The sequence below is a fragment of the Aptenodytes patagonicus genome, chromosome 5 (assembly GCF_965638725.1).
Source record: "Aptenodytes patagonicus chromosome 5, bAptPat1.pri.cur, whole genome shotgun sequence".
NCBI classification, from domain to species: Eukaryota; Metazoa; Chordata; class Aves; order Sphenisciformes; family Spheniscidae; genus Aptenodytes; species Aptenodytes patagonicus.
In genome coordinates, this window is record NC_134953.1 from 5,274,198 (window position 1) to 5,298,610 (window position 24,413).

The 24,413-nt window shown below is 41.9% G+C and overlaps 1 protein-coding gene across 12 annotated transcripts in view; it reads right to left on the reverse strand.

Annotated features, from left to right (window-relative positions):
- The window catches only part of ZMIZ1 (zinc finger MIZ-type containing 1), a 364,718-nt gene that overhangs the window by 33,404 nt on the left and 306,901 nt on the right, over nt 1-24,413 (reverse strand). For 10 of the 12 annotated variants that reach the window (XM_076338398.1, XM_076338399.1, XM_076338390.1 and 7 more), the window contains 5 exons: nt 21,497-21,641; nt 5,605-5,719; nt 3,147-3,364; nt 1,506-1,704; nt 205-495 (listed from right to left, as the gene is read on the reverse strand). In XM_076338398.1, the coding sequence (XP_076194513.1) occupies nt 205-495; nt 1,506-1,704; nt 3,147-3,364; nt 5,605-5,719; nt 21,497-21,641 (968 nt within the window). The remainder of the gene's footprint in view (nt 1-204; nt 496-1,505; nt 1,705-3,146; nt 3,365-5,604; nt 5,720-21,496; nt 21,642-24,413) is intronic. The other 2 variants (XM_076338397.1, XM_076338402.1) reach the window with 1 other exon arrangement.

A 24,413-nucleotide genomic window follows, 5' to 3' on the forward strand; every position in this document is an offset into this window, starting at 1 on the left:
TGACTAACGTAGCAAGGGCCAACCTGAATACTTTAGAAGCTAAAAAGGAAGAGCTGCTGCCCCTCGTATTTTGATGGCAGTATTCCTACCAAGGCTGGAACAAAGGTGTACCTATCATACAGGGATGCACACCACACATTACCCAGCACGTTGCAACTTTCAGTCAAAATAATAGTGTATGCAAAATATAATTAATTTGATTACCTCTCCTGGGTACGGTCTCTTTATGCCCTGTATAGGCAAAGACTGGGGGCGTGGGCCTGGGTAGGCTTGCTGAGGCATCCTCTGCCCATGGGTGCTGAAGGGACTCATTCCAGGAGGCCGAGGCTGGTTCATGCCCATGGGTGGCCCACTCATACTGGAAGGCGTCATTCCTGCTCCCATGCTTGCTGGGTTCATGTTGCCTGGCATAGAAGCAGGGCCACGAGGACCAGGCTGGTTCATAAACTGGTTGTTGTAAGCCTGAGTTGGACCCATCTGGAAAGAGGAACAAACCTTCAACGGAAGAAGAAGAAAAAAAAAAAAGAATAAAATGCGACATGCATTTAAAATGGGAGGAGGGAGCTGAACATGCTTTTAGGGGAGGGAAGAAGGGGAGGATTTATGTCGCATTTTCCTTCAATGTTCTCCAACATGTGATGGGCGGTGATGTTATTTATAATAAAAATTCAATTGGAATTGTAGAAGGCATAAGACAGAAAGACAGATTTAAGTGTAAGATGAACAATTAAATTGTATAAATTGGCTAGTCTATTACTGCAAGGTAACAGGTTAGGAAGTTGGCTGTGTAAATACAGTGCAACATTACAATTTCTAAGACATTGTGCTTCTTTACATCACCTGGCATACGGGCCCATGTACTTCAAAACTCAGAGAGGTAAAAAATGCTAAGGAGGAAAAAACCTGAATTGATCAAACCCTTGTTTATTTTAAGAAAAAATTATGACACAAAGTCATGACATGCTGGAGGCCATGGATCACCAGAAACGCACGTCTTGCATAGCTGTTCTCCTAGACAACATTATTAAAAAGCAAATCTCTCTTCTACTATTGTTTCCTTGTTTGAAGGGAAAAAAACAACCAACCAACTGTAGTTAGCAAAATAAACAAATTCGTACCAAGTGGTACAAAACCTATTCCAAGATTCTGGAACATTTCACTAGGTACTCAAATTTAGAGGTTCACAGGGCTGGCAAAGGCAGCAATAATAGACCACGTCAGATGTAGCTGTAACTTCGGGTAATATCCAATTTTTTTAAGGGGCAATCTCCAAACTACAAGATACGCGTAGGCAAGATTTATTGGGAGAAACACGGGAGACCAACTCATACCTACATACACACATTCCAGCCGCTTCTCATAAGCATTCATAACCATGCTCATGCAAAAAAAAAAAAAAAAAAAGCATTAGGCACCCTAATAAACAGGGGAGTGAGAAGGACAGTCCAATTCCCTGTAATGGTCCGGATCAGGCAGGTATGAAGACATAATGGTTACTCTCTTACCGGTCCATACTGGTTCATGTCCTTATTCTGGGTTTCCTGAAGGGCTGCCACAGTAGCTGTAGCTGTCGCTGTCGCTGTAGCAGCTGCAGCCGCAACTGCAGCAGCGGCAGCAGCTGCAGCTGGCTGGGTGAAATCAGCTGGCGGCCTCGTGTGTGGGGGGATCCCCATTCCTGCCGGAGTATTTGGGCCTCCAGGGTAACTAACAGGGAAGAAAAGAAAAAGAGAGAGGGAGGGAGGGAGGGAGAGGGAGAGAATTAAGACATGCCTGGTGGATTTTGTTTTGAATGTTGGTGTGATCCTCATCTGGAACTGTTCCAAAACCACGTATCAATACCTAATGAAAGCCAGCAGGATGGGGAATTAGGTGTGTACATGAGATACAAGTGTTGTTCAGGTGCAACAGTCACAGGGCTGCCACCGGGATTGCAAGGCACCACTGCCAGTTGTTTCGGGGGCAGTGAACTGCTTTGCAGCTCTATAGCTTACTGGGAAGCTGAACTGAAATCCTGAAAGTTAATGCATGCTCCATTTCCCAATAGTGCAGGGGCAGACTGCACAGCAGCATGAACAGAGAGCTTCCTCCACTACAGCGCGTTCACCTGCCTCAGTGGTGAATTATGCCAAGTGTTCCTGACATTGTAAAAGCATTCCTCCCTGAACCTCAGCAGAAAGGCCAGGAGAGACCCAATGCAATCAGCTCTATTGGATCCCACACAACGTATTTTGCCATTCCTACCCGGCTCGCCTATCGATCATCAGATAAATTAAGCTAAACCGTGCCTTTCCCACTCCAAGACATCAACTATCTTTATAAATATGGGCCAGTATACTGTGCCCATTTTAGAGATGTTAATACAAAGCTAAAGAAACTTTCTGACTTGCTCAAGGTCACCAGTAGATCAGTGGCAGAGATGAAAGGAGAGAGAAGTTCCCGGAGTCTCAGGCATATATTCTTCACACTAGACTGACTATGCTAACCACCTTTTCAGCGGGCTTTGCAGAGGGACCATAAATAGTGGTTTCAGTTAAGTGCACTTACCACCCTTGTTTACAAAGTATAGACACAGAAAGTCAAAATGTAACAAAACCCAGGCTATTAGTTTTGCCTTATTTCACTAATGCAGCATTTACTTCCCCAAAATAAATACACAGCTTGACCATCTCTCTTAACAAACATCTTCACCCCCAATTCTTTTCAAATTCCTGCTGTGGAGCAAGTCTTTGGGCAGAAATATCCCACTGCATAGAAACCTACTTTGCCTAATACTCAAGCTTATTCCTCCATACGCACGTAGAAATTATACCATCAATACCTTTCACATCCTGGCCTTGTTAAATGTTAATCATTCCTAAGCCTGTGGTCTGTTTAACAATCTCTCTTAATTAAAACTTTATTTTGGGGGTTTATTAGAGCTAATTGATTGACCTAAGCCATTTCCATTTACTGTGATGAATTTCATTGCAGTTTGGGTAGCTGATTTCCAAAGCTGTAAAAGCAGTATGCACTTCAGTTAACCAGCATAAAATAGCTACTGAGACTTTATATAATTAAAATAAGCCCATGACACTTCTGCCAGGTCACTAAAACAAGCTTCATCAGCTATTTACACCCATTTTCCACCTCACACAAGTAAATCTTACCTGCCACCAAAGCCTCCACTTCCAGGATAATTGGGTCGCCCATACATGCCCTGCTGTATGTACGGCTGAGTGGAGCCTGCCTTGGCTGAAAATTGTTGCTGCTGTCCAGCAAACTGAGGGGAATTGATTCCAGGGTTGCTGGTAGTCATCCCAGAAGCCATGGGATTTCCTGCTGGGTTCATAGGGTTATTAGCATTTGCCATTGGATTTCCCAGCACCTGTGAGTAGAAACATGAGAATAAGGGGCTGTAGCTTGAACTACATCACGCAAATTAAGATGATTTGCTGCAATTGACAAATTATAATATAACCACCCTGTACTCTGAACGCTAATGAACATAATCTAGGTGCACATTCCCGCTGATTCCTCCTTTTCTTTTGCCATTTCCAAACAAACAAGAGTTTCTGATCTCTAATTATCCTTCACAGGAGATTTTTAACTAGATGGAACCCAAACTAACACACTTATGAAAAAAGTTATGATAAAGGCCTGCTAGAACCATGCTCTGTAGGTGACAAATTCATCTGATTAAGAGAAAGTACATGCTTTTCCTTTTTTTTTTATGTAGAACTTTGAAATAACTTGCAAATATTCAGTCTCATTGGCATACTGTAAAGGGTACTACAGATGCAAAAACTGTGAAAGAATATATTTCAGTGGCTTAACCTGTTCTTGACTCTAACTTTCTATAAAGTGTACAGAATTCTGTCGGTTGTTTTTATTGCTTCTTAGCAAAGAGTCCTCTGTTCTGTTTTTAAAAGGACTTGGTTTGCTTGTTTGAAGCATTTTTTTTTTTTTTTCAATTGAACCAAAATTGCTACAATTTCCGTTGAGACGTAAGTATGGCTGTTCATGGATCAGCTGCATGGAAATCTGTCTCCTACTTAGGAAGAAATTTAGTGGTGATGATTTTTGCAGAAGACCAAGTCATCAGCTTTGGGAATTTGTGAAAGGGAATTGGTGAGCCCAGCTCATTCCTTTCCCTCGGGGAGCATGAAGACTTACAGGAAACCCTGTCATTCATTTCAATCTGCTTGAACAGCTACAACCAAGCTTCATGTTTCAGCGTTTCACCCTTCCCTTGCAGTGATTCTGAAGAAGCATTTTCTTCTTTTTACCAAAGCATTTTTTGTCTTTCATTGCATGTTCCTTTGAAGTATCATGAAGAGTTCAAGTTACAGTACAGTGTTCTTATGACAGAACAAAACTCAGTCTTTTTTTTTTTTCCTTCTCCTTTCCTTTTGCCTTTTTAAGTGTGAAAGAATTTCAAAAGAAACTATATTTCCATTTTCTGGCCAAGGTATAGACCTACCTGTTTAGTCAGGTGTTTCTCTCCCGGATGGGACACCTTTTCTTTTAAGGTGTTAAAAAGAAAGCAACAGTAATAAATGACGTTATAGATCCTGTAACTGTTTCCTCTCTTTATTTTTTGAAGAAAGATTTTGCCACAACCAGTGCTTACCTAACTACCATATCAGTATCTATAACTTGGCCCCTGAATGATTTCTTTTTCAAATGGCTCAATCCATAACAATTTTGTTTTTAATTTTCTGACCAAAATTAAAATAATTAAAAAAAAAAAAAATCCACAGAAAATTTTGTATGGGATCTAATGTCACTTGATTTGAAAAAGGTAGAAAAGACAAGTTAGATTTATGTACCATTTGCACTCATTAAAGATGGTGATGTGTTTAGAGCACTTCATCCACGGTGTAAGAAAAGGCTAGACTGTTTGAGAGCTTGATTTGTGCCACATCCCTTGGAGAGCACACTATCACAAATAATTGGCGTCTCCTTCATTAAAGCTGCTTCTTTTTCTATAGCATAATTCAACATACATTGCAGAAGAGAAAGAGAGGTAAGAGTGGAGAGAACAGAATGAAAATCCAGTAAGTATGGCTCTCACCTGGAAGCCAGGAGCTCGTGCTTTTGCTCCAACGCATATTGAAATATTTTTGCTAAGTAAGGCAGTGTTAACAGGAGAGGTTGAAAAGAGCACAGCTTATAGCTGGTAGTTAGCACCTCAGCGTTGGGGTAGACTTGGCACTGGATTTCACCAGCCCACAAGTACAACACAACGCCGGGTAAAATCAACAGTAACTGTCATTTGGTGAATCTAGACAGAAATTCTATTTTTAATAAAACAACTCTTCAAATTCAATCTGAAATTCCCAAGAGGTCATGCTTTTAGTGTTGAAACCATACAGCGCAAAGTACGTGCTAAACCCAAGCCTGACATTTGCATGCAGCTAAAGGAGTTACTGACTCAAGCTCTCAGATGCCTCCTTTCTGATGCCACCAAAGAGGACGCGACTGGAAAAAAAATGCAGCATGTACAACAAAGAGAACACAGACACTGTTCTCGATCCCTAGAGGATTTTCCAAAACGCTTTCCATTTTGCAAGCATTAGTGAAAACCAGTATCTACAGGGGAGGGAGCATAAAAACAAAGCTTACCTGGCTTTGAGAGGTGTTAGTCACACCCCATACTGTGGTGACCACCGATAAAGAGCCTGGAGGCTGGTTGGTATTTTGCTGCCAGGGAACAGAATCGTAAGGGAAAGACCCATCACTGCAAAAACAAATGTTTAGGAGGGTGAGATTTTGGAAGTTTGAACAGTGGCAAGTTGCTGGCGGGGACAAAGGGATTAACACCTGACATTACCTTAACTCCCCACTCCTACTTCCATTATTAGCCTAGTACTCTCAGAGGCATAAAGTTTCTTTAATAGCAACGTGATCATATCAAAACCACACAGAACTAATGAATTCCTTAACTATACCGAAGCACAGGGCTTTTACCATAAAGGTCTGTTACCAATGAAAGTAAAAATAAACTCAGGGGCAGAGTTTCAAACAAGGCCACTAAGCAAGTTGCTCAGAAGCACTTATTTTTTGCAATCCATCTCAAACGCTTCAACAATCACTGCTTCAGCTGCCTCGTATCAATTCAATTAGATTTTGAGACCAGACTGCAGCTCCACTGTCTGCACATTTGGGTCCCCAAATGGCCAGAAAAGCCTTTAAAGGAATAGCAGTTCAACATCATTTTGAAAAGTAAATTGACATTCAGATAGTGTTCTCCCACACGATGGATAAGCTGCATGCCAAAAACAGTATTAGCTAATCAGCATTCTAGAAAATCATCTGCAGATACACAACACATCTTTCAGATAAATATGTGGATGAGAGGATTGGGTTTTTCCATTACCTTTGTCCACAGACACAAGCAAATATTTCTTACAGTTCTGTTCATACAAAAGCATTGGCGGTTTCAAAACGAACACAGGATAGGTACGCATCCAGTGTAATTAATGAAATAGGTTAAATCCAGTGAAAGTAGCTATTAATCCCCTAACCGTAAAATATATCCCACTTGAAATTTGCTCGTTCTCATACTATTAACTTGTAAATTAGATTTCTATTTGCATATATGTACACATACACACGCGTGATCTTTCCTCATCTAGATATATATATACCATTTAATACACACACACACACACAGACTGCTCTCATTTTCAAACGCCATTGACTTGTATTTTATATCAAGAACTGCATTTTTGCCTGGACTACCAGCTATCACGGGAATTCTACACAGGGCTACCTTGCCTAAAGAATCCATACAGGCTCTACAAGCACTGCATCCACGTGCTTCAAAGCCTGCAACCATAAAGTGCCACACAGTTAACTCATACAAGATGCGGTGAGACAACCAACCTGCCAAAGTCCTAAAAAGGGCTCTGTGGCCGTGGCAGGCCAGAGAGCTGACTCTCCCATGTCCCCAGACAGCACGCCAGGTTTGGTCCACTTCTTCCTTTTGTGCCGTGAGCCAAAATCAAGGACTACCTACGTGTTCATTCTTTAGCCTGTTCATGACGCCTAGTGTAAATCACTTAAGAATAGGAATTGCATTGCACAAAGAAGGGCGCACGCGTGTGATCAAAACTGCCTATGTCCCAAGTAACCAATAATCTAACAACAGCAACAGCAACTGTGTAAGGTAAAATGAAACAGTGAATACATTTTACAAACAACTAGGAAATTTCAAACAAATTCCATAATGCTGCGCCAGCACAACAGCACTGAATTAGAACATAGCTGTGAATTTGAACTGACCTGTTTGTTTCAAAATACCCAAATTGAATTAAGAAATAAAATCACAAAAAAATTAAAATGAGTTAAATTAGAGAAGAGAATAATTTCCCCTAACAAATAATTAGGGAAAATTAATGGAAAATAGTAATTCTCCATAAGATGCTTGACATGTATGTTTACGTTGACAGCATCCATATAAAACAATGTGTGAATAAGGGCATATTTAATACCTTGCAATCAGTAAGTCCTCCTAGCCCATTTTTTAAAAAAATATTTTCTCTTAGAAGGCTGAAAATCTTCCTCCTTTCATTCAGAGGCTCAGATAATGGCTTTAGTGACTAATATTTGCAAGTGACGCAATGCTTCAGCAAGTCCCCTCCACCAGCATGGAGACAAATGATGACTAACCCAGAATTTGTGACTGCTCTGAAGCCTTCCTCTTTTTTCCTGCTCTGAATGATGCCTCCTACTTTACTTCCTTCTCTGACTGTTTTTGATGATGTCTGCTCTCTGATTTGTTTGGATATTTATGGCACATATGAGTGTTTGCATACTTCAATGACTAAAAGAAGCTCTCTTCATGACATAAGCAGTTAAAGGACTCACTGCAGCCATTCTTCTCTATTCCCCACCGATGTGCTGTGGACAGGTAATAAAACCTGAGGGACAAGGCAAATATTTTGCAAGTGTGTGAGTAAATAAGGAGGGTAATGACAGGCAGGGATCAAACCACAGAGTCACTGAAGGTTCTTCTAACGCAAATATGCCATACGGTTTGCACGCATACTCAACCTTTGAGCCAGCATGTCTTAGCCTGTTGTTAAGAAGTTATAACCATTTCTTCATTTTCTTTGCCTCCAAAGCATGTTTCTCTTACCCGTTCCTCTCCTTTACAGTGCACAGAAGAGATTTCATGTATTATTCACCCGTACTTTCCAATGGTAGAGTCAGAGCATTTGTTTAGTGGAAAGCTGCACTGGGTTCTCAAAGACTATACAATCACTTCATCTAATTACAAAGAAGAGTAAGTCACTCAATTTTTACTGTATTACAGTTAAAATGGGAGACACCTCAAGAAACCATTTTGTTGACATATGATGAAAGCCTCCAGCACAGGACCCAGCATAACACAGGAAAGCCAGAAAAAAAGACCAGGTACAGATTTGTTGAGAAATATTAATTGTGCACATTGAATCCCGTGACTATTACATTATCCAACACAGAACTTAGCTTTAAATCGCAGACATTAATATCGGAGATTATGGCAACACTGAAACAGTGATGGATGTGCCTTGCAGAACATCAACTTATACACGCTAATATACACTTACTGCGCTAGACTTCACTCAAACTTCACTTTAGTTACCCCAATGAGAAATACACGGCATTCTCGTGGTTTGCATTCCCCAGCATGATACTCTGGCCCATCGCCAATCACACGCATGTTTGAGTATGACTTTTGCCATACTGGATACAATACCCACCCTTCCTCTACCGCACAAAGGCTTCTTCGGTTTCAAGCGGTAGGAGATGCTGAAACATGTGCCACTCAACTAAAGGATTATTTGTCCCTCCACTTCGCTCTTTCAACTTGCGTTTCTGTCCTTAGACAACCCAAAGGAATACTCCCACCATCAAAGGAAAATCCATGTAAGTACCGTAATGAAACGTGACCAATCCAATTCTCATTGCAAAAGAGCAGTGGCTTTCCGCTGTTATTATACAGAGCTGTGAATTATTCTGAAATCCCTTTCTTTAAACTTGAAAATGGCAGCCCATAGAGGAAGAAGCTTCAACCTCTCCAGCCACAGCAAAATGCTGCCCATGACATTGTTCCTGTTGAACGGTACAAGGGTAATTAAGTCTCTCACTAGACCCTGGAGGGCAGTGAGTCAGTTTGGGCTCAGCTGGAGTCCGCTAAAAGAGTACTGACTAAATTTATAATAGTGTTAATGAACCTATACATACTACTGGTCAGCATTAAAGGCCAAACAGCAGAGGAAGCCACAGAGCAAAGAGGAAGAGACAGAGGGAAATTACTTCTCAAAACTATGATGTAGTGAAACTGCAATCAAGGAATAAAGAGGAAGGATTTCTTAGCTGCTGGCAAATGTACTGAAACCATCAGTAATACAACACTCATGTCAGAGAAGTACACCGGTACTTAGGTCTAAACAGCTTCTCTTAATCTCCGTACTAGGAAAACGGAACCAGACGGATATCCAGCCTCTTTGGAATAGTCTGTGTCTGACATGAAGTCTGTAACTGTTAGTTAATTCTAATAAAAGTTGCTTAATAAAAAGTGAGCTCTGTAAATTAATACTAGTGAATTACTGTAATTTATACATGATTTGTGGCATTATTTGAAAATGCTGTATTTTAAATATGTTTATGTTGTCATTAAAGCAATTGTATGTGTATCTGATACTCTGTTTACATGTCTTCATTGATTGAGGAAGGAGAGATTCAGATGGTTTAGTGAAGTACGCATCCCTAGAGCATTGGTACTTTACATGTTGTGAAGGAGGGTAAAAACCGGAATTATACCTTCCCAGTGATCCTCCACTTCACTTGTTGAGAAGGCCAGGTGTCAAAAACACTGCCTTTGTAAAGCATCTATCTCCGTTTTAAACACTGAATATCTATCAACTACTGCAGAAAAGCACCAGATGTTGGCTTTCTCAAAAAACCTTTTCACTCCAAGCACCGCAATCAAGTTTCCCCACAACTGGGCTTCCAGTGACTAGTTTCTGTTGCTTACCCTGAAGCCAGCTTTACAGTTTTGCAGGGGTCTTTAACGTTTCTGAAGCACAGTCACCCCACCTGACTGGTAGCTGACACATACAGAGTCCGCAGAGTCCTTTAAATCTATAGACTCTATCATAACTCCTTCAGCTGACGCCAAGATGAGCAGGTAATTGCCAGTGTAACAATGACTCTCATTTCTCCCATATCTTCTTTTGTCACCCATGGACACCCAGCGAGGAGAGCATCTGACAACAAGGAGTGAGGTGTCAGACATCTACCCAGGCCAAACACTCCTTTGCAGTTACACACGGCCAAAAATCAGAACGGTCCAAATGGAGGCCAAAACCAGGGCCCCCGATCTGTTCTTGCCTGCCGGCACCTCTCTGTGTCTGCACCTCGCTCTGCCCCTACAAGTGCCTCTGGGCACACGTGTGCTCAGGGTGCCCAGCACCCCTTGGCTGTATTCTTGGTTGGAGCCTCTAGGTGACACTACTTTAATACAAACTAAAACCTAACAATCTCCAAACAAGGCTCCTTGCTCCTGCCTCACCCCTCTCTTCCCCCTAAAACTTCATCTGTCTGCAGTGGAAAGATATCACAAATCCCACAATCAGAACAGGAAATAAAGCTGTAACTGTAGCACCAATACATGCGTTTCATGCCTGTATTGTCTCACAAGTTAGGCAGCTTAGCTTCTTTCGTTCAGGTTTAGTTTTTGTTTTACTTGGGTTTCTCGAATGAACACCACTCACGTAGCTTTAATTATTAATATGGATTCAGTCAGCAATTCTTCTTGATTAAGGCACCACCATAAACTTATTTTAAGCATACTCTTCCTTAAGAAAAAGACTGCTTTGCATGGTGCAGTGCAAATAGTGAATTTGAACCGCCTTTTCGGTATGCTCATGTTATGGAACAGGCATGAATTTCACCACATTTTTATAATTTTTGTATTGGTATAAACAAAACCTAACAACTCCTTTAAAAATAAAATCACAAGAACAGATGGAACACTATTAGCAGTTTCCTGCAACACTAAAATGCTCCAGGAAGGAGTTCAGCTAATTTTTTCCCAATTCGATAAGCTAGGAATCCCCGGCAATCTAGTCATACGTAACAGATCAAATGGATTTTTTATTTTATTTATTTCTGGTCAAATTTCCACTGAAAATATCCTTGGCCTTTACTACTAATTTGAAAAAAACAATGTGACACCTGAAAGCCAAAATTCATTTCCTCTCACTGGCAATCAAAAACATTCAGAGATCTGCTTTTGTTTTCTTTTTAAAACCCCTGGACGAAAGAACCCCTGTTAGAAAGAAACAACAGACTTCTCATTTTTCACCGAGATTTTTTTTTCAGAGGAACAAAACCAATGCCTCACCAGCTGAGACACACGCACCATCTTCATATGGCTAAAGTGCTTGGCCAAAGTGTTTCAACTTAAACACTTAAAATTAATTTTTCATCTAGTTTACAGATATTAAAACGCATTACTATTAAAAAAATTTTGTAACACAAAATTTAACCCAGTTATCCCTTGACCTTTTGTGCTGTGTTTTCTGTAGACTGTAGAAACCACTCTACACAATCCGTTCTCCGTTCGCACGGAGGAATATGGCAGAGCAAGGAGACACCCGCGTAGGAAGGACACAAAGACTGCTTACAGCCAGCAAGGAAATATAAAGACATATTGTAAAGAAACCAAAGAATAACTACCTCTGTACATCACACACTGACATAAAGCAAACTAAAAGCTGATGTTGTGTACAGGTATCCTAAGGTGTTTACATTGAAGATGAGGAAAAAAAAAAAAAAGAGGGTGGTGTAGTTAAGTGTGTATACCAATACTGACTTTGGATGGCTAGCAGTAACTTACTTTTGATGGATGCTGCCTATGCGATGCATGCCTTCCTCAAATACATTCCTCTATTTAGTATCATTATTTGAAGAAGTTTAAATGGTATTGGCATAAATTAAGGCTCCATCGTGTATTTCACTAAACAAATACATAAGACAGAGTCCCATCCAACTCACTGGGTGTATTTATGCAATGCAAAAGTGAAAAAAGTCAATTTGGAAGCATTTTGCAAGACTTTATTTCCCTCTACTTCTTAATGATGTGACTCCAAACATTCAGATCTTACAGAGAAAATACACAGCTCCAAAAATTATCCCCCTGCAATTTCTCAAGTCTGTTGTTTCCCTCTACTCTTTCCAGCTAGATGAGTATGTTCTCTAACCCTTTGGAAAGCTTCAATTCTCCCAACTCCAAATGCACAGAGGGTCCATAACTACTCCTTCCTTATCAAGAAAGAATTACCTCAAGCGTTGTTTCAGTACTGGATGTTGCCCGTATGGGGCTATGAGCAACGTAAACTGAAGAGGAAGAGTGAAAGAGGTTCAAAATTTCATAATTCACCGTAAGAAGAGGGAAGGCTGTTTTCTGGCAAAGCGTTTGAAAACAAGCATTCTGAACCTGTTCTAGGTGAGCAGATGCAGGTGAAGCAGTCAAAAGGTGAATACAGCAAGCCATTTATCAACCCCATGGTTTGGATGGCACCTGCAGCTAGCAGGTGGCTATCACCCCCCGCCCTCTGCTCTTTTAAATATCAACACACATTTACAATAACCATTCATGCAGCCACACACATACGCACAATACAGCCGCTTGCGTGGAGACTGAGACGGCAAAATTGAGCCGGTAGTTCAGCAGGTGATGTGAAGTACCTCTGGAAGCTGAAAGCCCTTAACTTTTTCTTTATAGTCCTGACAAGGCTCGTGAGGCCTGGATGACTTACAACCGCATGAGGTGGGAACGCTGCCTTCTCTTTCACACCGGGTTGCTATAGGTCAGGCTGTGAACATGCTTGCTGCTGCTTCCTGGCACCTTACTCTACACACAGTCTCATCGGTTAGAGAGCCATGCCGGCAAAGTACCACGTTGCTCAGCAAGAGTTAGTACATCTGAATCTAACCCCTGAAATTAGAAAAATGCATCAGGCCAAATGATTAGATCAATTCAGAAGTTTCTGAACCTGCGAACGCCCACGCCCCCCTGCATACACACACAGTCCTGCTACGTTATAGATTTCATACATGCCCATGCACATGTGTGTGTGCGTGCGCGCAAAGACACAGAGATAACACAACTTATTTCTGTCCATGTGGAACAAATGATCACAGCTATGCAGGTAAGAAACAAAAATGCTACTGAGACCCGCTCCTGCCTCAGAAGAAGCTGAAGGGGTTACCATCATCTGACATTATGGGACTACAGCATCCATCCGATCAAAGGAAAAAAGATTAAAGCATCACACCCACTTCTATTGTCACACAAGTAGACCATGCAACGCATTACTACAGCCCAGATTACAGTTACAAAATCCATCGGTAACAGCCCTGTTATTAACATGCCACCTGTTACCTTTTTCAAAATGCTGAAATTATCTTATGATCGTTTTCAGCTTGACAAATGCAGTTTAATCTTTATTGCATCTCACAGCACAGACCTGCTTCATCCATGTCTTATTTATCTCACGTGTGTCGGAATGCAACCCCGAGCCCTCACGGTCCCCCCCTGCCACCAGGCATTCCTTCTGCTCTGCTTTATCAATATACCTGGGTTTCCATATCCGACTGCTCCTTTACAATAAAAAACACACCCACCCAGTATTCTACCATTGCCTGTTGCCTTGGTAATCCAAATGCCTGGGTACTCGCTGATTATCGGCGAATGAGACTCGCATTGTTCACACCGCAGCGCGTCTGCTATGTTAATGTGAGATAATGGCAGCCAGAAGACTCCTTTTGTTCCCAGCTTTGCTGTTTATTCATAGTGCCTGGAGGTCAGCGACTGCTACAACAACCGGGGAAGGAACCGCTGAAAGCGTGAGCAGATTCCACTTGTGCTTTTGCCTCTGAGTCAGGGGGAAACACGAGCAGCCCCGCACAGCGAGAAGGGCAGCGGGAGCTCTGCAGTCTGACTCACGCAAGGTGTAGCAGGCGGCTAGGAGGAAGATTTGATGGACTTGCACTTCCGAGATTTTAGATGAAGCTGATTTACGCTCCCCGACAACAGAAAAAACCGCTTTCTTCAAGAGGCGCGGCGGGAAGGGAGGGAGGGGAGGGGGGCAGCGCAGCACCACCGCAACTCACGGGAAGCGAGCCGGGCTGGGGGCTCCGGGGCTGACCGAGGAGCGGGGAGCAGCGGCGCCGGGGGCGAGCCCTGCCGAGCCGCGCCGCCGACCAGCAGCCTGCCGCGGGCAGCGGCCGGGGCGAGGGCGGCAGCGGCTCCCGCAGCGCCGGAGGCGCGACCGGGCTGAAACCGGCGGGTCGGGACGGGACGGGAGCCGGCTGCCGGGGGGCAGCCGCCGAGCAGCCCCCTCCCCTCGCCATGCGGCGGCGCCCGGAGCGGGCCGGGCAGGGCAAGGGGGAGCCCGGGCAAACGACTTCTCCGGTGAGGAACGGCTGCGCTTCGTGGCACACGCAGGGCAGGTCTGAGAAACGTCTCCCCGAGCCGCCTCCGACACTCTGCCTGTCAAAGTTGTTTGGAAATGCTGTTGCCGACAGAGTGACACGGGCAAACAAACCATCACATCGTATCTCCCCTGACGTGGTAAGTGGGAACGGAGAGCATAAACAGACCGTGGTACCTTCCCCGCGTTCTCAGCTTGGTGGAGATGAGGACATTCAAGAAGATGCCCCGGCTGGTGTGCTAGTCCTCATTCCTGGAACAGCCCTCTCGCGGGAAGAAACCACTGATTCCTGCTAAAGGCACTGTCAGTATCTAATTAATGTCACCGACCCATCGGCACAGGTTGTTGATGTGCTCTTGTCTATTGAGCGGGCTTTGTTGTCATCTCTAGCGAAAACCAGTCAGGAATGTTTTAGCAAGAAATTCTAACTCATTTTATTTTAGGGAAACCATTAGAAAAGCCCTCCATCACTGCAAATAGTAATGACTATTTCCTTTTCTTCCCACTGTGATACTAAAGAGACTTGAGAACCCAAGTGTATGGGAATAGCAGGGATAAAAAAAATGACAAAATCGTGTATCAGGAATTCACTCCTTTTGTAATCTATTTACGGGGAAATCCTGTGGAGGGCCACATTTTCATCTAAGTGAACGAATGACAGACACGTGTAAAGAAAAGGCATCAAGAAAAATACCAGGTTTTAGACAAAATACACATCCGTGCTCCTGTCGCCAAATTATCCCAAAAGAACAAACATCTTTAAAAAAGACAAGGTATTTGCCATCATTTATGCCAGTGATTTTCCCCCCCCCCCCCCCCCACTCCACTGAAAATTGAAAACGTCGCCAGACTGTAAAACTCCCTCCCTGCTTAGAAGCCATGTCACCTCCTGGCAGGCGGGCTGGAGCAGGATGCTAACAGCGTGGGTAGCCAGCGAACAGCTACTCACACTGCACTCACCCTGCGTGAACCACGGGCTGTCCCTCCCCCAGCCCTTCGGTACGTGGAAAGGACTGCTAAACCTCACACGTGGACCTGACGCTGCAGTGGTTGAAGGGCACCGACTCAGTTCTGGTGGTTCCCTGTCCAAAGGTACTCAATCCAGCTAAAAGACTCCCGATGATTTTAATGAGTTTTGCATCAAAGAGCTAGGCAAAGTATAGCTTTCAGTGACACCACGCAGTTATCGTGCTGACAGTCAAAACTGGTAAAAACCAGGGGTGTTGCCACAGCTGAATGATTTTTAACTCCAGTGCCATCAGAAATGAGTTGGTTTCATTGAGAACAAGTGACAGAGGGAACCTTCCCAACACACTGAAGAGGAAAATCGCCTAGACTCAGCACGAATCATCTGCTTTTGAGAGCAGCCCTCACGTAAAGAGCACGATACTATTGTGATTATCACTAAACAGTAAACTGCAATCAATTAGACATTTTCAGGAATTGGATGTTCAATATGGCCCAAACATGAAAATGATAGCTGTCTTTTCAAAGGCGTTAGTTATCGTATTTTAAAAACCAGCATAAACAGGACAAAGCCTGAGAAGGTCAGATTTTGCCTCAGTCAGCAGACATACCTTAAATAATATTTTCCTAGTCTTTATCAGGATTTTTAAAAATACCAGCTGACACTTTCTAATAAAAAAAAAAAAAAAAATCACAAAACCCCAGAACTTTATCTAGTATATACAATGCTTAGAGGAAAAAATGTAGAGTACGTAACACTTACATGTACTTATCAGAAAAAACCCCCACAAAAGTATAGTAGTTGTGTTGCTACATATTATTCTTATTGCAATAGCACTCACTTTGACTCTCTAATCAATACAGAAGGCCTATTTTCACAGCTATGCAAGGTGCTGTACACACAATAAAAGATGATCCTTATCCTATACCTTTTACCAAGCATGTGAAGAATATATATTTGAAGAGAAGTTAAGCTGCCCATTATTGTTTTCAGAGATTACACCTCTCAGTCTCTCCTGTTACCACAAGAATTGACCACAAACTTATCTCACCTAAAATGAAATGCAGGTTTTTCACATGAAAATATTACAGGTTTTATTATTAACAGCTAATGGTTACAACATTATCAGTTTTCAACTACAGTACTAATCATTTGCTTTTAGCTTCAACGTTCTTTCAAGGTTTTCTTCCACCTCCTCCCCATAATCAGCGTATGCGCTAAAACTAGTATCAGTGGTTTCACTTAGAGGACAAGATGGGCAAACAAGTCTTGGGACGGTCTTTTCGAGCAATTAGTTTTGTCTTTACAATGCTTAGAGCATCAGGGGCCTCACTTAATACTGTTCTGAACAAATCTTGAGGGTTTTTTTTTTTTTCTTTAAGAAAATGGCACTTCTGCAGAAACACTTTCGGATTCTGAACTTTTCCCTTATTTTCTCCTGACGGTGGATTTTAACTTTTCTTGGCAGAATGGAAGACAGAAGAAAGAGAGAGGCTGCTCTTGCAGATTCAGGAGTAACACAGGTTGCTTTACTGGGTATATTCTCTTATATTAGGGATTTACCATCTGTTCAGTCCCTAATTATATTTATTTCACAACTTCACAAACAGAAAGATGAAAAGGCTTTGAAACAATCTTATCTTTCACCTAAAGAGTTTTGAATTCTTTTTCGAAGATTGTTCCTGTACGCCACAGCCACATGCAGTAATGAAGTGATCCCCGACTTCAAGCTGATGTATAAAACATGCACAACATGCTTGTTTTTGTAAAAGTGTGTATATGCTGCACCTGACCTTTCACTTCAACCATTTCTCTCATCCAGACATTTTTAAAGTGACTATCACCATCGGTCAAAGCCGCCTATGATGGCAAAATTGAAAAGGCAGCAACCTTTGCAGAAACTCTGACACTGTTTCTGCTGGTACGTTATAGCCAGATCACTCCTGATTCTTAACAAACGATGTAAGAGCCAATCCTAACCACGCAGTAAAAATTCAGACACAGAATTATCATTCTTTTCCAAGAGCTCCTACCAATGTTGAAAGTTCAGCTCTTAGTAAAGTTTAAATTGGAAGAAAAAAAGGGACAAAACAAACACTAAAAATAAGCACCCTTGTAAAGCAAGTCTAACCAATAAAAGGTATTTATGGCAATTGCCTGAACATAAAACAGTAATGATAATAAATAAAGCACCTACCGTAATATTGAATTAGTACTTAATTTGATCTACTGTTTAATTTTCTCAAAACCTCTGGCACTAAGTAATTTGTGATAAAAGTAATTTTTTCTTCATATTTTTCATCCATCTTGACTGCCCTATACAGGCATTACTACCCTTTGGTCACTAACTGCAAGACAGCTGGCAATTAATACAGAAGACCAAAATCTGGAGCAAGAGAGAAGACAGTAAGAACCCGATGAACACTCATGACAAGATACTGAACTGTAACTAGCAGCTGTCTATTTTCAGGTGTTTTTGTTGACAAAGTAAGCTTTACTACAAGCTATGCAGGAAATGAGAAGCGCCCTAGGGCTTGCACGGGTCAGATCCACCTTAAACTGAACTACAGTGCAATTCCTGCCGGGATCGACGGAAACTGTACCCATTTCAACCAAGATTCAATTTGATCCACGTGTAAAGGTCCACCACTTAATGCAACGGAGTGTTAAGTAGGAACTTGATCAAAGCAAAGGAAGGTGTATGACGACAGTAATTTGTACTTGCATAACAGCATTTGCCAAAGACCTTAAATTCGTTTAAAAGTAAAAAATCAGCCACCTTGAGTAGTATCTTATTACAGACATTATGTCAGATTGGAAAACTACAACACAAAGAAGCTACATTACTCCCCGCAAGCTAGAAAGCGTGCAATTTCACTTCTATGCAGAAGGGCCAGCCCAAAGACTACCGGGTCTCCTCAAGTCCCCCATAAATCCTTTAAGTAGGACTTAAATTAGAAGTTATAGAGGATTACGGAGGTGGATAGGTCTCATACTGGTCCTTCAGTACAGGAGTGACGTTTACCCACATGAATCGGTAAAAAAGTCTAAAAATAAAACTAAAAAACCCCCACCCCAAAATCAGTGAGTCCCACATTCAAGTTTGAGCTATTATTACACTGCACTGAATTTAAAAAAAAAAAAAAAAAAAAGGTTGAGGGGTTTTTTTTGAGAATCCAGTGCTCATGCTGTTCATAAAGCACAGGAGTTTGCAGCCCAGCCAACCGCCCTACATTAGGAAGTAGGTATTTAGCTGAATTTTTGTTCTATATGCCACACTCAACCATTCTGTTAATGAAAAACTAAATTTAGAAAGAAATTAGCACAATACAGTCCCTACTCTGAAAGCATGTTGCGTGTGTGCACATCCTTGTATGGCTTCTATTCTGTTCTCTCTGTTCATCGATCAACAGTATCACTATCAAAGCTCTCCTTGATCTGTCTACTTCAGCTTTCTCCCACAACTCAATTAGCTTTTTAAAAATAAAAGGTTGTCCCTAAAATGGGCCATACCTGAATTCCCTCCAGTGTACGTGCCCCCAGTTTCTTAAATATGAATCCTTAGATTTAGATTCTTGCGATACATTCTTGAGTCAGAATTTATTTTAACTAGCCGAGCCCTGTTTCAACTTTGAGACTAAGCAGCTGTGTTTCTGCAGTGCCAGGTACATTGGGATTCTAGTCCCTGACTAGAGTTCTGGGCAATTTTGTTGCTAGTAAAGTAACAGCAGAAAAAGCTCTGTGTGAAGTACTCAAGATAGTCCAATGACAGGGGAAGAGGTTTTTTTGTCTAGTGATATTCAGCAGCTGACATATATCCTATATCCCCTCTGTTAAGCCACATAAGGTTCTTGAATATGCTCTTGGTTGTTCTAATCTAATATCTAATTCTTTTACAAAACTTGAAGTAGCTGGCTACATTAGTATCTTGTAGGAAATACAAAGCATACTTTTTTTTTTGTTGTTTGAATTCACACAAAAACCTTGTGAATTAGAGGTAAGATACTGCGAACTTTAATACTAAGCTTTTGACCTAAATGTAATCTAATGCAAATACAAATGTTGCTTCATCAACAACTTTTATCACTGGGATCGTACTTAATGGCTTTTCATCTTTTGTTTAATTCAAACAAACCTCAATTCTTCTTCACCCCATACTTCACTACTGTCTTACAGACTGATTACAAAACTTCCATGAAAATAAACAGTTCCAGTTGGAAAAAGAAGTTGGAGAGCTACAAGATGTCTCATTCTAATGTACCACCTGAGAGATTTTGAGCAGTCATGGCTATAGCTAAACTACAGATGAGACAACAGCGCACACCGAAGCAGCGATGCAGGTATTCCAAACCCCTAAGAGGCTGCTGCAGCTATTATAGATAAGAAGTTATGCCACAGAAATTATGTTTCTAGAGGGGCATCTCATGGGCAAACAGCAGTAATTTAGAACTGACGCCCAGTGTCTTCCTTAGTAAAGCATTTCAAGGGTAATACTTAATTTACAGGGACTGTTTGATACTGGGCAGGATGTTCTACTATTAGGTAGAATATTGGGTACCCCAGTATTGCCAGAAATGCTGGTATTTAGGTTTAGCAGAAGAAAGTATTTATTTTTTGACATGTGACAGAGTTTTAGTGGAAAACTGCCATGAAAGAAAAGAGTTGTGCCTATCTTATCTAATAATGTAGCACACAGCCTCTGTAAGATAGAACAGTGCTTTCATCCTTACTTTATAGACTCTAGGGGAACAGAGGCTAAAAGGCCGGATGAGAATCAGGCATCTAAAAACTACAAAACTACACCTAGGAGAGCGTATACACTGCACCACAATTTCTCTGCAGACTGGCCGCTAATTTCACCTCGGCTTCTGCAAAGCTTTCCCCCCAGGTGTAAAAATAAGTTATTTTAGAATAAAAGGTTTTCTGGGTTTTTTTAAGTGTGTTTACAATCGATCATTTCATAGGCAACTGAAAAAAGAGGCAATCCAGCTACTCTGAAAGTCAGTGATATTATACTAGTTATACTACAAAAAACTACTTTATTCTCAAGGGCTGTAATAAAAGGCATAACGTTTGCATGGTTTTCCCATAAATACAACAAAAATAAGGAAAAAAAAAACCCCCAACCCAAACCCAAAAGTGGTTTCCAGATGAATCCACACATGCAAATGCACTGGTACAGAGATGTCCCTAAGCTCCATTCTAACACAAAAGTTCAAGTTACTTATGCTACCATGGAATCTAGGTACAAAGAATTTAGCCTCATCCGCACTCTTGTAATCCTTTATGAACAAAAGTGCCCTACACTAAAAAAATTTATACTATTTGTGATTTCTTTAATGTGATGCTGAGGGAAAGAAAGCCTTAAAAAAACCTCCCGGAAACATAAAGCATGAAATGAACGTTTAATCCTGTCTACACTTACTCTTCAGCTTTTGCCTTGACCTAGGCTCTGCAGACAAGAAATACAAATACTGCTCCCCCACGTAATTTGGTAATCAAAGGCTTCACATCTTCAGCTTCTTCTAGTGTCCTTTAATGCTCACATTTTCTCTAAATTAACAGAAGTGCTTTGTGACCCTCACCTGATATAAGGTGGTATAGGACATTCTCCCATCTATGGCTACGCCCAGTATACAATTGCTTTGTATACAATGCATTTCTAAGGACACTTACAAAACAAAACATCAATGAAATGTTTTCAACCTCAAGAAAAGCCAGTTGTATTTAAATAAACAGTAGGAAAATGTCTGGTGAGAGACATGGTACAAGTTTATCTCCAGGGCGCAACTTGAAGTTTGAAAGCAAGCCCACTTGATCTGAGCACAGATTTGAAGATGGAAGTGCCACTTCACCGTGCACCAGGCAATAGTAAAGACAAAACCTGAGTTTATTTAGTACTTGCTGTAATTACAGATTCCCTGTTGGCTGTAGTGCTGTTCAGTGCATGAAACAGTGTAGCTACCTCCGTCAAAGGTAACAAGCATTTCAATTAACAGATCTGTCATGCAGTACATCGGTACAGGCTGCCACTCCTACGGACTGGGCTGAGACTCACCTATGAGAGAGGGTGGGTTTCATGGAGCTCATAGAGTTCATGGGGGGTTGCATGGGTAGCTTCCCTGGAGGATCGTTCTGCCGGCTTTTCTGGTGGCGAAGCAGCAAGAGCCGTCCCAGCTCCTCACACCACGACGAAAGCAGCGCTGCGCAAACAGAACACAATGACAGTAAGCGCACAACTGAAGAACCGGCACAGCCGAGCGCAGATGCGAGCTACTGTAACAGGAGTCACAATCCCAACAGACAAACCCCAGGAGCAAAAAGCTTGTCCACGAACCACCACTCACATTATTATCCTATCAGACTGAGTCTGTAATTGCCCTACACTATCATTATAATGTTTTTACACAAGTTACAAACATTCTGCACAGCCCAGGAGGCACGAGAGAACTTGTCTGAGCTGAGCGGCACAGAGATGAAGAATGGATGAGGCACAAGGACATGGGATAACTGTGGTAAGTGAAAAGACGCAGAAGAATTCATTTCACACTAATAGAAACGTAACAAAAACATACAGAAGACATCATTCACAGAGGGGAGCAAAGAACAACAAGATCTCTTTTCTGTTCAGCTATTTTTGTGCAAAAGATTAATTGGAGAGGCACAAAGAGAAACCCATGTGCAAGAATTCATTTCCAAAACTGCTATCAGCTACCAGTCTTGAATAGATAAACAGGAGAATATGGCCACACTAATGTATGGATACAAAGTTAGGCACTTAAATCTGTATTTGACCCAGCACAAACCCTAAATGTGTATTTCCATTATGTGCCTAATCTTCTGGTCAATGAGGGTAATTCTGTGCTTACAGAAAAATCACGCTAATGAACTACCAAGATGCAGAGATTTCCTAGAGGGATGAAAAGCTTGCAACTCCCTCTGAAGACATGAAAGGGGTCATCATCCCTGAAAACGTGGCCTCTCCCTTACGCACCCACACTCAGAAAAGACCAGCCCCTGTTAGAGAAACCACCCGCTTTGTAGTAAGCAGAGCCCCAGAAAGTGACTGTGGGTGAAATCCGGCTCCCATGAGCGCACCCAGCCGAGACACCCCGCTGAAGCCTCCAGCAACACCCGTCTGAGCCTTAAAGCTGCCTGTTTAATTCCAGCATCAGAAGTGGCTCCGGTAAAAAGTCACCAAGGTATGACACAGTGAAGAGTTTCACCGGAACGAATTGCAAAATTCTGCAGTTGAAGAAACGTTCTCAGGTGGAAGCGCTTGGGGTTTTTCCTTCTTTAAAGCATGCTTTACAAAACCCTCAGAACAAGAAAATGCTTCGTATTTAATTTTTAACTAAGTGCTTAGTTAGGTGTTATGAACCGAACACAAATCAACAGATTGCACAAGTAGGTGAGAACCAGAAGGCTACTCAAAACCCAAGCTGCCACAGCGGTTCAGAGTAGGAGAGCTCTACATGTAATTTTAGGCTTGCTGGTTTAAAAGAGACAAGTGCAGAATTTTCTAAAATTGAGGCTTTTATTTTCATTTCTCATTTTTCTAATGGTTGTCTTTTCACCAAATAACATAATCATAAGCAGTAGCAAACTATCATTTCAGGGTACACCACCACCTTTTTCCAGTAGCTACTCACAGGTACTGTTAACACATACTTAGAACAAATTCCAAAGAGACTAATTGTAAAGTCGTATTTGTAGGGGGGAAAAAAAGGAATCTGCTTTGCCAAGAACACCCACAAATATGATTTTTCACCAGTACGAGAAACAATTAGAATTTCTCAAGTTCAATGGCCACACAAGAAAAATACTTAAAGCCCGGGCCATTCCCGTGAATTAATCACACATTTGGACAAAGGAGAGGTAGTAATTTAATTGCATTTATCAAGCAGAAGGTCAAGAGCGGTGTTTAGGGAGGCATTTCAGAGCTCTGCTGTGACAAAAAGGGGACACCGCTTCTTTATGTAACTAAATATGGTCACTCGGAAATTGTCAGCCTCACATGTAGCCTACAGAAAGCATTCCCCCGAGCTCTGTGAAACGTTCCAGCACGAGTGTCAGTCTAAGCTGCTTCTCTATTAGCCAAGGAATCTGTCAACAAGCATTTGATCAAATTATACTCACCTTTTATCCCTGGCATATCATTACTAATGTGCCAGTGACAAAGACCCCCCCTCCCCCTTTTCCAGCTGCCTGGAGATACAAATCCCTGCCTCGCAGGGTTTCTTCCCACACACCACGGCCACTTGAGCTCTGAGAAACACGAACAAAGTGTTCTGCCGAACGCTAAATGCAGCCGTCGCAGAGTAATAGTGGATGCTGAGCACTTCCACAACCGAGCGTAATTACTACAGTGTCAAATGGAAATCGTCCATTTTAAACGAGGCTTTGATGGGAGGAGGGAGCTGCTCCTTCTGCACACCTATACGCACTTGACAAATAAGATAAAAAGCAACAACCCGATGGGTCTGAGGGCATGTATCTGCAAACAAAAGCCAAACCTGCTTGGAAAAAAAGCAGAGTAACTCCCGGAAAAGGAATATGCCAATGAGATAGCATTGCTTTGGTGAGGTGAAGACAAGAAAAGATCTTAATGAGTTGTTATTATTATTATTACCAATATCGGATACACACGTTTATAAAGGTGCAATGTAAACCGTCAAAGAACAAAGAAGTCCTCAAGATAAGCTGGATGGTTTCATTCTACAAGTCCTCTGGAGAGGACTCATGTTTTTAGAAACTAAGCGACTGCAGGTATAAAACGTAGCAAATTTACTCATCCCTATCACAGCACTCATTACAGAGAGGTTTAACCTTTCCTCCCCCGGGACATTTCAACTCATGTACCATGTATAATAATTGCTCTCTTCCCTGCGTCCGTGTTTGTGCATGGAATGAAAACAGAGATGTTTGTAGCCGCCTTAGGAGTTACCAGTCCCCCTCCACCCTGCTCAGCAGGA